Below are 13363 nucleotides of genomic sequence, written 5' to 3' on the forward strand. Positions count from 1 at the left end.
ACTCGGCCCGGGGCGGCAGGTAACCGCTGAGCGTGCGACACGCCGCGCTGCCTGGCTTTTATCAGACCGTTTGCTTTAATCACCTTGTAAACCTTCCCTGAAACCAAATGGATGTGCCAAGCAGGCCAGATTATTACACGCAGGCCCGCCGGGGGGGGGGGATGCTACACAATTATAAAGTTATATAGCACGAGGGATGTATGCAAGGGATGGTAAACCCCCCTCCCAACCTCCCCCCCCTCCTCCCCTCCAGTTGGTATCCTGCACCAACACAGGTCATCAGCTCACACGCCTACATGTATAGATATGTACATACATACATGTGCACATACAGGCATTTGGCCCTTACACCGACAAGCATTGATTCACCTTTATGTAGCTTTGGCTTCAACATGTGTGTTTCTGCATATTGTGTATAAATATATAACTTTGTTCAAAGAAACACCCAATGGTGGGGAAAGAGCTCAACAAATAAGGAGCAACAGCTGATGATTGCTTATGGTATGAAACAGGCTTGTACTGTCTCATCAAGAATTTACTCACTAGATTTTATATATATATATATATATGTGTGTGTGTGTGTGTGTGTGTGTGTGTGTAAGGAATATAAGTGTTTTTTTGTTGCTTAGTTTGGATATATGTGTTCTTAGTTTGCATAGACGCATTCTAGTTTGGATATATGGGTTCTTACTTTGGATATATGTTCTTAGTTTCGATATATGTTTTTTAGTTTGGATATATGTGTTCTAGTTTGGATATATGGGTTCTTAGTTTGGACAGATGTGTTCTTAGTTTGGACAGATGTGTCCTTAGTTGGGATATATGCATTCTAGTTTGGATATATGTGTTCTTAGTTTGGACAGATGTGTTCTTAGTTTGGACAGATGTGTTCTTAGTTTGGATATATGTGTTATAGTTTGGATATATGTGTTCTTAGTTTGGATATATGTGTTCTAGTTTGGATATATGTGGTCTTAGTTTGGATATATGTGTTCTTAGCTTGGATATATCTGTTCTTAGTTTGGACAGATGTGTTCTTAGTTTGGACAGATGTGTTCTTAGTTTGGATATATGTGTTATAGTTTGGATATATGTGTTCTTAGTTTGGATATATGTGTTCTAGTTTGGATATATGTGTTCTTAGTTGGGATATATGTGTTCTTAGCTTGGATATATGTGTTCTTAGTTTGGATATATGTGTTCTAGTTTGGATATATGTGTTCTAGTTTGGATATATGTGTTCTTAGTTTGGATATATGTGTTCTAGTTTGGATATATGTGTTCTTAGTTGGGATATATGTGTTCTTAGCTTGGATATATGTGTTCTTAGTTTGGATATATGTGTTCTAGTTTGGATATATGTGTTCTAGTTTGGATATATGTGTTCTTAGTTTGGATATATGTGTTCTAGTTTGGATATATGTGTTCTTAGTTGGGATATATGTGTTCTTAGCTTGGATATATGTGTTCTTAGTTTGGATATATGTGTTCTAGTTTGGATATATGTGTTCTTAGTTTGGATATATGTGTTCTTAGTTTGGATATATGTGTTCTTAGTTTGGATATATGTGTTCTAGTTTGGATATATGTGTTCTTAGTTGGGATATATGTGTTCTTAGCTTGGATATATGTGTTCTTAGTTTGGACATATGTGTTCTTAGTTGGGATATATGTGTTCTTAGTTTGGATATATGTGTTCTTAGTTTGGATATATGTGTTCTTAGTTTGGATATATGTGTTCTAGTTTGGACAGATGTGGTCTTAGTTTGGATATATGTGTTCTTAGTTTGGATATATGTGTTCTTAGTTTGGACAGATGTGGTCTTAGTTTGGATATATGTGTTCTTAGTTTGGATATATGTGTTCTTAGTTTGGACAGATGTGGTCTTAGTTTGGATATATGTGTTCTTAGTTTGGATATATGTGTTCTAGTTTTGATATATGTGGTCTTAGTTTGGATATGTGTTCTTAGTTTGGATATATGTGTTCTAGTTTTGATATATGTGGTCTTAGTTTGGATATATGCATTCTAGTTTGGATATATGTGTTCTTAGTTTGGATATATGTGTTCTAGTTTTGATATATGTGGTCTTAGTTTGGATATGTGTTCTTAGTTAGGATATATGTGTTCTAGTTTTGATATACGTGTTCTTAGTTTGGATATATGTGTTCTAGTTTTGATATACGTGTTCTTAGTTTGGATATATGTGTTCTAGTTTTGATATATGTGTTCTTAGTTTGGATATAAGTGTTCTTGTAGTTTTTGGATATATGTTTTTGTCTTTGTGTTGCACGGATGAGGGCTGGGGGAAATTAAATATCATGTTTACTGGTCTACTGAGTCGGCGTGTCGCTACTATGCTACTACTATGGCTCCGTAGAGACGCGGTGTCCAGCGTATGAATTTACAACAGTGATTTAACATGAGCTGAACTACGTGTGTATCACACAGTTTTAACACCCACCCTCCAGCCAAGTCCAGTGTTCTCTGTGAGGATGGAATAAATACTGTATATTCTATATTTCTATGAATATCTTTCAACATTATATAATATACAGGGTACTGCATTGGATTTTTATGTCCCAAATGCACTATATGAATAAAGCTGTGCCGACTGATATGCATTTGGGATAGTTCTAACTTGTACAGGATTTTAAGAGGGGTCAGATGTGGTATGACACAAAAAAATGGATGGATACATCTTTTAATTAATATTGGACACCGCATAAAAAAGAGCAATTGAATAGATAGGATTAGAATTTAAAGCAAGAAATCTATTTAAACCACGAAATGACGGTGGTTTTAATTGGAACTGATCAATTACTGTTGTGGGAAAATAATGATCTGCTTCACATGCTCTGCTTTGCAGGGACGGTCTCAATTAACTTCCCAGCTCTGAGCTATGAAGCGCCCCTGCAGTTGCCGTTTCAACGTCTGGGTCCCGAGAGGAATAACCCAGATATTCCTCTGTGCTAAACTTTGTCTTGCTCACACTTCGCACTCCGCCGAGATCAGTGGAATAAGAACAGAAATACCAGGGAAGGGAAATAATGAACCGGGTTTCTTTTGTTGTCTTCCAGGAAAACCCCTCGTCGATACTTGAAGCTCAGAAAACGGCGACGGCCAACCTCAGAGGTTTTTCTGTATTATTTTTAATTTCTTTTTTTTTTTTACCCCCCCCCCCCCCATCTTCAGACAAGCGGCATAAATCGTGTCTTTTAGGTACCGTACTCTGAAGCCTCCAGCTGAGCTCTGATTTGCACCCAAGTGTGTGTTTACCGCTCCACACACACACACACACACACACGCCTTTGTTCTAGTGCAGCTGATTATTTTCTTTTATTTAAGGCTTTTTTGGAAGTGGAACTTTTTTCCGGTCCAACGGTGCCAAAGCCAGTGAACGATTTGTCAAATTTAACGAGGTGGAAAGAGGGCAGGGGAGGTTCCTCCGTGAAATGAGGAGTCACCAAGAGGGGCGCATCGTGCAAAGAACCGAACTTCATTCGACTCAATTTGACGCAAGGCAACAAGATTTTGTCTTTTTTTTTTAATGCATTTTCTTTCTCGATGTAAACGCTTCACATATAGACCACACTTAAACCGGGCGGGGGTCAGCGCTTTGCTCAGAGGCTACGGGACACTGCTGAGAAACGCCGTCGTTGCAGCACGAAGCAACCTTGGGCCTCGGCCCCACCGGCATTCACGGCAGTTGCATCTGCATCGAAATCAACTGGTTTGAAAGGACCTGTGGAGACCGGCGGATTCGGTTCTGGTCGTGAAGTAAGTTTGTTCAATGCTTTCACGTAGAGTTCAACTCCGGCGACTCAAATTCGCACCGTCGACCAGCAACAAAACTGCTTTGACCTCTGATGGGGTAGCTGCTAGGGACGCCCCAAAATGGATGAAGAGAAGGTCTTAGCAGTGTCCCATCATCCTATGTTACACATTTGTGCCCAGACGGAGGATAATTTGCCCCATAAAGACTATGCAGCATGGGTAAACGCTCTCTGCGTCACTAATTTAACTGTGTCTAGCGGTTTTGCCACGCCTCTGGTACTGCAAGAACATGCTAACAAATGTCGCTATGCCAATTTCTGGCGTGTCAGGTGCCCCGGGAACCTTCTGTCACCACCTCTGCACGCTACTAGCCAAAGTCAACGGACATGCCGTTTTCTGTGATAGACGTACGCGTCTATTGTATTTGTGCCCGGTTAAATTAAATTCAGTAATTACAAGTAGCCTACATAAGATCAACAACTACCAAACCGTGTTTCTTTGTTTGTGTCTCGATTGGCAGCGCGGGATCGAGTAATTCTCAAAACATAGGAACGGCATAATTCACTTGCCACGGGCAACATGATCCAGAGAGGGCCGGTGTGGGTGCAGGTCTTTGTTCCAACCAAGCAGTTACACACCTGAGTCTACAAGGCAGGGTCCTTAGTAAAGACTACTGGCTGACTGATAGAATCAGGTGTGTAACTGCTTGGTTGGACCAAAGACCTGCACCCAAACCGGCCACTTCCGGGTCATGTTGCCGTCCCTGGAAGCGATGGAATATTCACAACCCACTTTTCTCGGGGGCTTCTGGGTAGCGTAGCGGTCTATTCTGTTGCCTACCAGCACGGGGCTGTTGGTTCGAATCCCCGTGTTACCTCCGGCTTGGTCGGGGCGTCCCTACACACACAATCGGCCGTGTCTGCGGGTGGGAAGCTGGATGTGGGTATGTGTCCTGGTCGCTGTACAAGCGCCTCCTCTGGTCGGTCGGGGCGCCTGTTCGGGAGGGAGGGGGAACTAGGGGGAGTAGCGGGATCCTCCCACACGCTACTACGTCCCCTTGGTGAAACTGTCAGGTGAAAAGAAGCAGCTGGCGACTCCATATGGAGGAGGCATGCGGAGTCCACAGCCCTCCCTGGATCAGCAGAGGGGGTGGAGCAGCGACCGGGGAGGCTTGGAGGAGTGGGGTAATTGGCCGAGTACAATGGGGGAGAGAAATCAACAACAAAAAAAAACCGACTTCTGAAATCTGATTGGTTGCCGCTATGCGAATTTCATATGCGGCAGTCAAAGTCGGCTGATGGAAACCTTTTCTCGCCGTGCCATCAGCCTGCGCAATGCTGCCAGGTATCCCATCATGCTTTGTGGGGCCGGCCAGATGGCTTCACTGCTGCCAGTGTGACTTCAGCCTTAGTTGGAAGCTCACAGATAAAATACAACCCTACTGTCAGAGCCAGGAATGTAATTTTAAATCTATTTGAGCTCAAGTTTTTGAAAAATATTAATTCGCCCCATTCAGCTCTAGGGCGACCCGCCACTGAGTTTGTGGAGAGAGCAAACAGTTTTACAAGACAGGTGGGAAAAACCTTCCCACCGTCAACTTTCCCTTACCATACAATTCCAAGCACATATTAGTGCTCCAGCACTAAAGTTTGCCAGCAAGGTTAGATAATAACAATAATTATAATAATAACGATAATACATCAATCTTATATAGCGCTTTTCTAACCCTCAAAGTTGCTTTACAATAAAGGGGGTGAAACAAGACAACAGAACAAAATAGCACAAACATACAGGGGTGATTAGACTAGATGATTATATATATATATATATATATATATATTATATATATATATATATATATATATATATATATATATATATATATATATATATGGCCCTGTGACGGCCTGGCGCCCTGTCAATAGTGTCTCCCCGCCTGCCGCCCAATGAATGCCCGAATAGGCTCCAGCATCCTCACGACCCTGAGAGCAGGATAAGCGGGTGAGATAATGGATGGAGATAGTGGGTTTTTTCCGGAAACCGTCAATGGTGTTGATAAAAGTGCTCAACTAATGAGGAGCGGACTATCAATATAAATGCAAGAAAAAAAACTTTCAATACATAGCAGTACAAGCTTGTTTCATGCTTCGCGTACGCTTCAGCTGCTAATGTGATTCAACAAAGAAAAAACTGGATTTATATATATATATACGTATATATATTATATATATCCCAGTTTCCAGTTTTTTAGCAGCTGATGAGTGTGCGATGCATGAAACAGGCCTGTACTGCAATGTATTAAAACATCTTTTTTTTCTCCTGTATCTGTGTTGATATATATATATATGGCGGCACAGTGGTGCAGGGGTTAGCGCGGTCGCCTCACAGCAAGAAGGTCCTGGGTTCACGCCCCGGGGTAGTTCAACCCTGGGGGGGTCGTCCCGGGTCGTCCTCTGTGTGGAGTTTGCATGTTCTCCCCGTGTCTGTGTGGGTTTCCTCAGGGGGCTCCGGTTTCCACCCAAAGTCCAAAGACATGTAGGTCAGGTGAATTGGCCGTACTAAATTGTCCCTTGGTGTGAATGTGTGTGTGTATGTCAGCCCTGTGTGATAGTCTGGCGGCCTGTCCAGGGTGTCTCACAGCCTGCCGCCCAATGACTGCTGGGATAGGCTGAGGATAGGATAAACGGTTCGGGAAATGGATGGATGGATGGCTATATATATATATATATATATATATATATATATATATATATATATATATATATATATATATATATATATAATCCTGTTGGTCAGGTAAATTCTCTATGAGACAGTACAAGCCTGTTTCATGCTATAAGCAATCATTGGATTATTTTGCTCCTTATTTGAGTGTTTCTTTTAACAAACTTTTATACATATGTGTATGAATGTATTTTACATATATATATATATATATATATATATATATATATATATATATATATCATGGTATCAGCTTACATTTGTAAAATTATCATGCTTAGAAATCCGACTGAGGTTCGCAATGTAACATCAGATCAAAACTAGCGTTTCAAATACTACCTCAAACTACCCTCGTTTTCTGTGAAGTTTTGGGTATTCGGGCCTTATTATCATTAATTTATACAACAACAAAAAACCTGCCACAACAATAACCAACACCTGACAACGCCCAACATTTCCTCATGAAGTAACACCACTGAAAGATGATAAACGAGTCTCACAGTAGCGGAGAGTTTGAAGTGTACATTAAGAACGACCAATGACCCCTAATACCACCTCTCAGTTGCAGTTGAAGGGTAACGACAGTTAAATGGGTAGCAGCATAAAAAGGCTGCCGGCCACCCAGAGGGAATATCGGTGTTGGGTATTAGCCCTCCATCTCCTGACAGACAGGTGAGGTTTAAATGAGGTGTGCACAGAGAGATCTGTTAATTAATTAACTTTCCTTTATTAATCCCCTTGGGGAAATTCATTTACTGCAAATTAATCCATCCTAGCTGCGATCCGTGTAGCTTGGAGCCGCGCCCGGGGACCAACTCCAGTTCTTATCCCACTGCCTCGGTCAGGGGCACAGACAGGAAGGAGTATTAACCCTAGCATGCATGTCTGCTTTGATGGTGGGGGAAACCGGAGCGCCCGGAGAAGACCCACCACACACACGGGGAGAACACGCAAACTCCACACAGGAAGGACCCGGGTTGTCCAGCAACCTCGGGGTTCGAACCCAGGACCTTCTTGTGGCGAGGCGACAGCGCTCACCGCTAGGCCACCGTGCCGCCATCTATACATAGGACATTGACCTCGAAACACATCAAGTCAAATTTCCGGTCAAATGTGGGGATGTACTCGGGGGCGTAAAGCAGATTCTCCGAGGATGTGTACCTGTCGGACAGGAGGAAGGGACAGACGTCCGGCACGGGAGGCGTGGCGGGCCGCAGCTTGGCCAGCGCCATAATGTGCTCGAAAGTGATGTCCGTCTGCGTGCACACATCCACCACGTGGATTTCCTGAGGGGGGCCGTGGGGGCGGCCGCTCGGGGTACGCCTGATGACCTGCACCACGATGGGCCCCTTAGCGCTGTGGCCGGCCTCCGCCGTCTCCTCATGGCTGGACTTGGACAGCTCCTTCCCATTCACCTGGAGGAGGACAGAAAGAGCAACATCAACCCAACTCTGTTTCAAATACAACTTTGATGGGAAACGATCATTTTCGACATCTCTCTCTCTCTCTGTTGTAGGAATAACTTCAACCTCTTCATGTGGCACTTGATGGCATTCGCTACAACAGCCGTATTTGGGGCGGCTATTTGCATTTTCTTATACAATGCAGCCTATTTTGATGTAGCCCACCGAAAGCAGTGGCAATGTTGAAAATAGTGATTGTTACCCTTTAAAACACAAAGCCACCATCGACGGGTGGGCTGTGGTTTGAGCACCAGATGGGGAGCATCGGGGGCGGCTCACCTAGTTAACAAGTAAATGGGCTGTATTTATGTCGAGCTTTTCTAGTCTACCGACCACTCAAAGTGCTTTACAGTGTGCGCCTCACATTCACCCATTCACACACTGATGTCGGAGGCTGCCATGCGAGGCGCCCACCTGCTCATCAGGAGCAGTTAGGGGTTCGGCGTCTTGCTCAAGGACACGTCAACATGCTCTCTGAAGGAGCCGGGGATCGAACCAACGACCTTCCGATTACGAGACGACCCGCTCTACCTCCTGAGCCAAGTGATGCAAGTGTCTTACTTTCCCATCTATATGTGTGGATGGAGGAGGAGGAAGACGGAATACCTATGTGTGAATGAGAAAGAGGACAGTGGAATGGTGAGGATGCAAGGAGTAGAGGTGACGAAGGTGGATGAGTTTAAATACTTGGGGCCAACTGTTCATAGTAACGGGGAGTGCAGAAGAGAGGTGAAGAAGAGAGTGCAGGCAGGGTGGAGTGGGTGGAGAAGAGTGTCAGGAGGGATTTGTGACAGAAGGGTACCAGCAAGAGTTAAAGGGAAGGTTTACAAGATGGTGGTGAGACCAGCTATGTTATATGGTTTAGAGATGCTGGCACTGACGAAAAGACAGGAGGCGGAGCTGGAGGTGGCAGGACTGAAGATAAGATCTTTGTTGGGAGCGACGAAGAAGGACAGGATTAGGAACGAGTATATTAGAGGGACCGCTCAGGTTGGACGGTTTGGAGACAAAGCAAGAGAGGCAAGATTGAGATGGCTTGGACATGTGTGGAGGAGAGATGCTGGGTATATTGGGAGAAGGATGCTGAATATGGAGCTGCCAGGGAAGAGGAGAAGAGGAAGGCCAAAGAGGAGGTTTATGGATGTGGTGAGGGAGGACATGCAGGTGGCTGGTGTGACAGAGGAAGATGCAGAGGACAGGAAGAGATGGAAACAGATGATCCACTGTGGCGCCCCCTAACGGGAGCAGCCAAAAGTAGTAGTAGTAGTAGTAGATGTGTGGATGTGTGAGTTTGAACAGGGAGAAAAGCCCTTGGACCTTGTGTCAGTCTGTGCCGTGTAAATCTTAATTTTGTGAGATAACTGTGCGCTACTGTGTTGAGCTCTGCAAAAGAAAAGGGACAAATTGACCAGACACGGCGTAAAAAAAAGCATCCTGGGTTGAACGGCGGTCATGTTATTCAACGGTTTTTGATTGGGCGAATTATACACGTTTACTCGGACGTTCATCACATGCTGCGTCCTTCTTCAACACGGCCTGAACCGGCTCTACAAAGCAAGGAGTTAAACGCCGCTACGTGTGTTTCCACTTAAATCCACGCTGCTCAGCAACGTGAGCAACAACAAATCAAGGCAAGCAAGACAAACAAATATGACAACAGAAAGATGGCCGACACACAACACATTCGCCAACACCCCGCAGTTTCTGAACGTCCCCAGCAGACGCATCGTTCCCTGCGACCGCCGCACAGCTGTGCTGAGGCATCAAACGACAACCAACCGGAGCTGGCGGTGCAGATCGATACGCAGCCTCGGACGTCCCGAGCAATCTGGTCTCAGTCAAGACCTGACGTCAACGTCCACGGTCAAAATCAAGGAGAAGCTGCTGCGCCAGAAAACCAAACGCCAACGCCAAATACTGAACGTCAACCCTTACAGTCGTCGGCTTGATCTCCAAGAGATGCAGATGATTTGACCCTTATGAGCAAACTTGGTGACCAACGAAACGTGAAGTTACCTGGGGTCAACACAACACACATCCCACCCTTCTGCATACAGTATGACAGGAGAAACGAGCCAGGAGCTGGCGCTCCTCCTTCCTCGCAGGTGAGGTGTCTTCTGGGTGAAGTGAAAGTGCTGCAAGCACCTTTACTTCCAACCTATTGTAGCTCCTAGTGACGATAAAAGTAAAGTCATTGTAAATTCTGGCAATGAAAAGTTCTCGTTCCTCCATCAGAAGTGTGTCCCCCCCCCCCACCGAATCGCTCTATCTTCAAAATCAAAATAAAATAAAACAATTCTTGGCGGAGTAAAAGCCATTTGCGCTGCAGCTGGCGGATGTATGAAGAAAACCATTGCTTCGTTTAGCCCGGGTAATTGCTCTGGAAAAGAAATCATGGCTACGGAATACCTCAGAGAATGTGCTTTGGTATAAATATTGAAACCAGAGATTATAATTTAGATAACCGCAGAAGAGAGAGGTGGGGGGTGGGGGGGGGGTGGGGGAGACGCAGCACAATTACTGCGGCAGTTGTATTCAAAGACGGTTTCTGGAGCGGGGCGCTGGGCCGGGGGAGCGCGCTGGTTGAATGGAGCTAACACGATGAGTAAAAGTAGAGTCGGAAATAAGCGGGGAGGTGGGAGCGACCCGCTTCTATTGTTCTGATCGAAAGCCGATGTCCAGGAAACCCGAAGCAGAAGCCACTTCTGGACCCAGATCACAACCCTGTTCACCACGCGAGATACCGACACGGAAAAGCTGAAGCCAACTCCCGAGTCTCACACTGACCTGATTTCTAGTACTGCACACAGTGTGTGTGTGTGTGTGTGTGTGTGTGAGATACTCAACACAGTCAAGATGCCTATGCCACCTGCTACTTCCAGTTATGTTGTACATTTCATGAAGATAAATTGTGACCCCTCCTTATTTCAAGCGGGATGCCTACTGTGCAGCATATCTTGTTGACTTCGACACGGTAGGTGCTGATTTTATTTATCTGCAAGGGGCAAGTGCAGGGGACATCGCCAGTTACACTTAAGATGCCCGTGATGTGGGCGTCCAGGTAGCGTGGCGGTCTATTCCACTGCCTACCATGCCGTAGCCCGTGCAGACCGACAGCTCCGGTAACGCCGAGGGCGGTCTGGCGGCGGCCTCGCCTAGCGTTGACTGTGTTGTAGTGTAGTCGTGTGGAGGGCGGGGAGGTGTGCCGAGGGTGTCCCGCTGGGGGAGCCTGGTCTGCTGCGTCCGGTGGACCCAGGGACCACGGCCCTGCCTGATGCTGCACCCGAGGATGAAACACCAAGGGCGGTCTGGCGGCGGCCTCGCTTAGCGTTGACTGTGTTGTAGTGTTGTCGTGTGGAGGGCGGCGAGGTGTGCCGAGGGTGTCCGGCTGGGGGAGCCTGGTCTGCTGCGTCCGGTGGGCCCAGGGACCACGGCCCTGCCTGATACTGCACCCGAGGAGGAAACACCGAGGGCGGTCTGACAGGACGCGGTAGCGGGGCAGGCTAAGCTAACTGCTAGCCCATGTTCCGACAGTCATCCTGCTGCGTTCGCTCTCTTGGACGGTGATGTTTGTAGTTTGTGTTCTTGTCATTTTTTTGGATGTGCTTTTGTCCTTGTGTTGCACGGCTGTGGGCTGGGGGACACGACATTTCTAACGATATTTAACGGGGTTATCTAACGGAAATATATTTCCCTTATAATAAAGTGGTCCCAATTCCTGACCAACATGGATATCGGCGGTTGCCAGATGTGGGTACGTGTCCTGGTAGCTGCACTAGCGCCACCTCTGGTCGGTCCGGACACCTGTTCGGGGGGGGAGTGAACTGGGGGGAACAGGGTGATCCTCCCATGCGCTACGTCCCCCTGGTGAAACTCCTCACTGTCAGGTGAAAAGAAGCGGCTGGAGACTCCACATGTATGGGAGGAGGCATGTGGTAGTCTGCAGCCCTCCCCGGATCGGCGGAGGGGGTGGAGCAGCGACCGGGATGGCTCGGAAGTGTGGGGTAATTGGCGGGATACAATTGGGGAGAGAAGCGGGGGGGGGGGTGCCCGCGATGTGCCCTACATGTAGCTGAAGTTAATTTCCAACACCAGTCACTTGATGGCCATTTAAAAGTCCATATCATTAAAAAAAAATGTTACATTGCTCCAATTAAAAATCAATGCATGAAAGGACAATGAATAAAACAAAACCACCACAATAACACAATTAGGGGGCGTGAATACAAATGTGACCTAATTTCAGCCTAGCCTTGTTAGCCTAGCCCTGTTAGCCTTGGGCGGTTTGACAGATGACATGCTCGTGAAAGCGGAAGAGGGCTGGAAGGATGCAGCACGCAGGTCAGGATCGACACACTTGTGTCTCCTCGTTAAAGCAGCACCGCGTCACTGTCTGGACGCACGCGACGTCTTTTACGTCAACCGTCACCGAAGACAACCAAGGGGACTCCTCTTCCCGTCATACAACAGCAGATAATCTGCAACTTGTAGCTAAAGAGACCACCACTGAAGAAGAGGAGCCGTGTTCACACACGAGGGAAAATAACGTCCCTACGCTCAAGCCTCTCTGGTGGGACTAGTTTCTGTAGGGGAGGGTTATTATCTATTACAGCGCTATTCACTGATTTTTAATCCCACGTCGGTGTTTTCCCCCCTTCTAATTCCAGCCACAAACACCTTCACTGTTAGTCAGCGGACCCACAGGTGGTCCACGAGCTGCAGTCCCACCTGGACCCCGAGGTCCTGTTAAAGCCGGTCCAGTCTGCGAGCTGTTTAACAATTTGTTCAGGACAATTTGGACTTCCAAGTTTTCTTCATGACAAGGTGCGTCACCCGATACTGCCTATAATATGGAGGCATCGAAAGGAAAATATAAAAATAATTCAATGTAATCTTTGCAGTTTGTCAGGGTACCCTCTCCCATATGGACTCCCACACTGTGATTACAGTGGTTCCCTATAAATAGACTCCGGAACCGCCGCTCACTCCCGACCACACACGGCGGAAGAGGCTTTTTACCCCATCTAACGGCTCGTTTCTGCTTTTGGACGCCATGTTGGCTTTTACATTTCACCTGACGCTGAAGTCACGTGACATCGGCGCCCCTGTGACTGCCAATATAAATGCTGTCCTGATCCATCCATGGATCGATGCTAAATCTTTCCAATTAAGACTCTTTTGGGGGGATTTTTCCCCCTTTTTCTCCCCAATTGTACTTGGCCAATCACCCTGCTCTCTGAGCCACTCCGGTCGCTGCTCCACCCCCTCTGCCGACCCGGGGAAGGCTGCAAACTACTACATGCCTCCTCTGAGTTTGTTATCCCCCCCCCTGAACAGGCACCCCGACCGACCGACCAGAGGAGGCGCTAGTGCAGCGACCAGGACACATATCCACATC

At 46.5% G+C, this 13363-nt stretch overlaps 1 protein-coding gene across 1 annotated transcript in view; it reads right to left on the reverse strand.

Annotated features, from left to right (window-relative positions):
* LOC130114205 (PDZ domain-containing RING finger protein 4-like) overlaps positions 1–13363 on the reverse strand; it is a 105117-nt gene that overhangs the window by 32229 nt on the left and 59525 nt on the right. Inside the window, exon 2 of the mRNA XM_056282014.1 lies at positions 7664–7917. Coding sequence (XP_056137989.1) covers positions 7664–7917 — 254 coding nt within the window. The remainder of the gene's footprint in view (positions 1–7663; positions 7918–13363) is intronic.

The sequence above is a fragment of the Lampris incognitus genome, chromosome 6 (assembly GCF_029633865.1).
Source record: "Lampris incognitus isolate fLamInc1 chromosome 6, fLamInc1.hap2, whole genome shotgun sequence".
Lineage (NCBI taxonomy): Eukaryota > Metazoa > Chordata > Actinopteri > Lampriformes > Lampridae > Lampris > Lampris incognitus.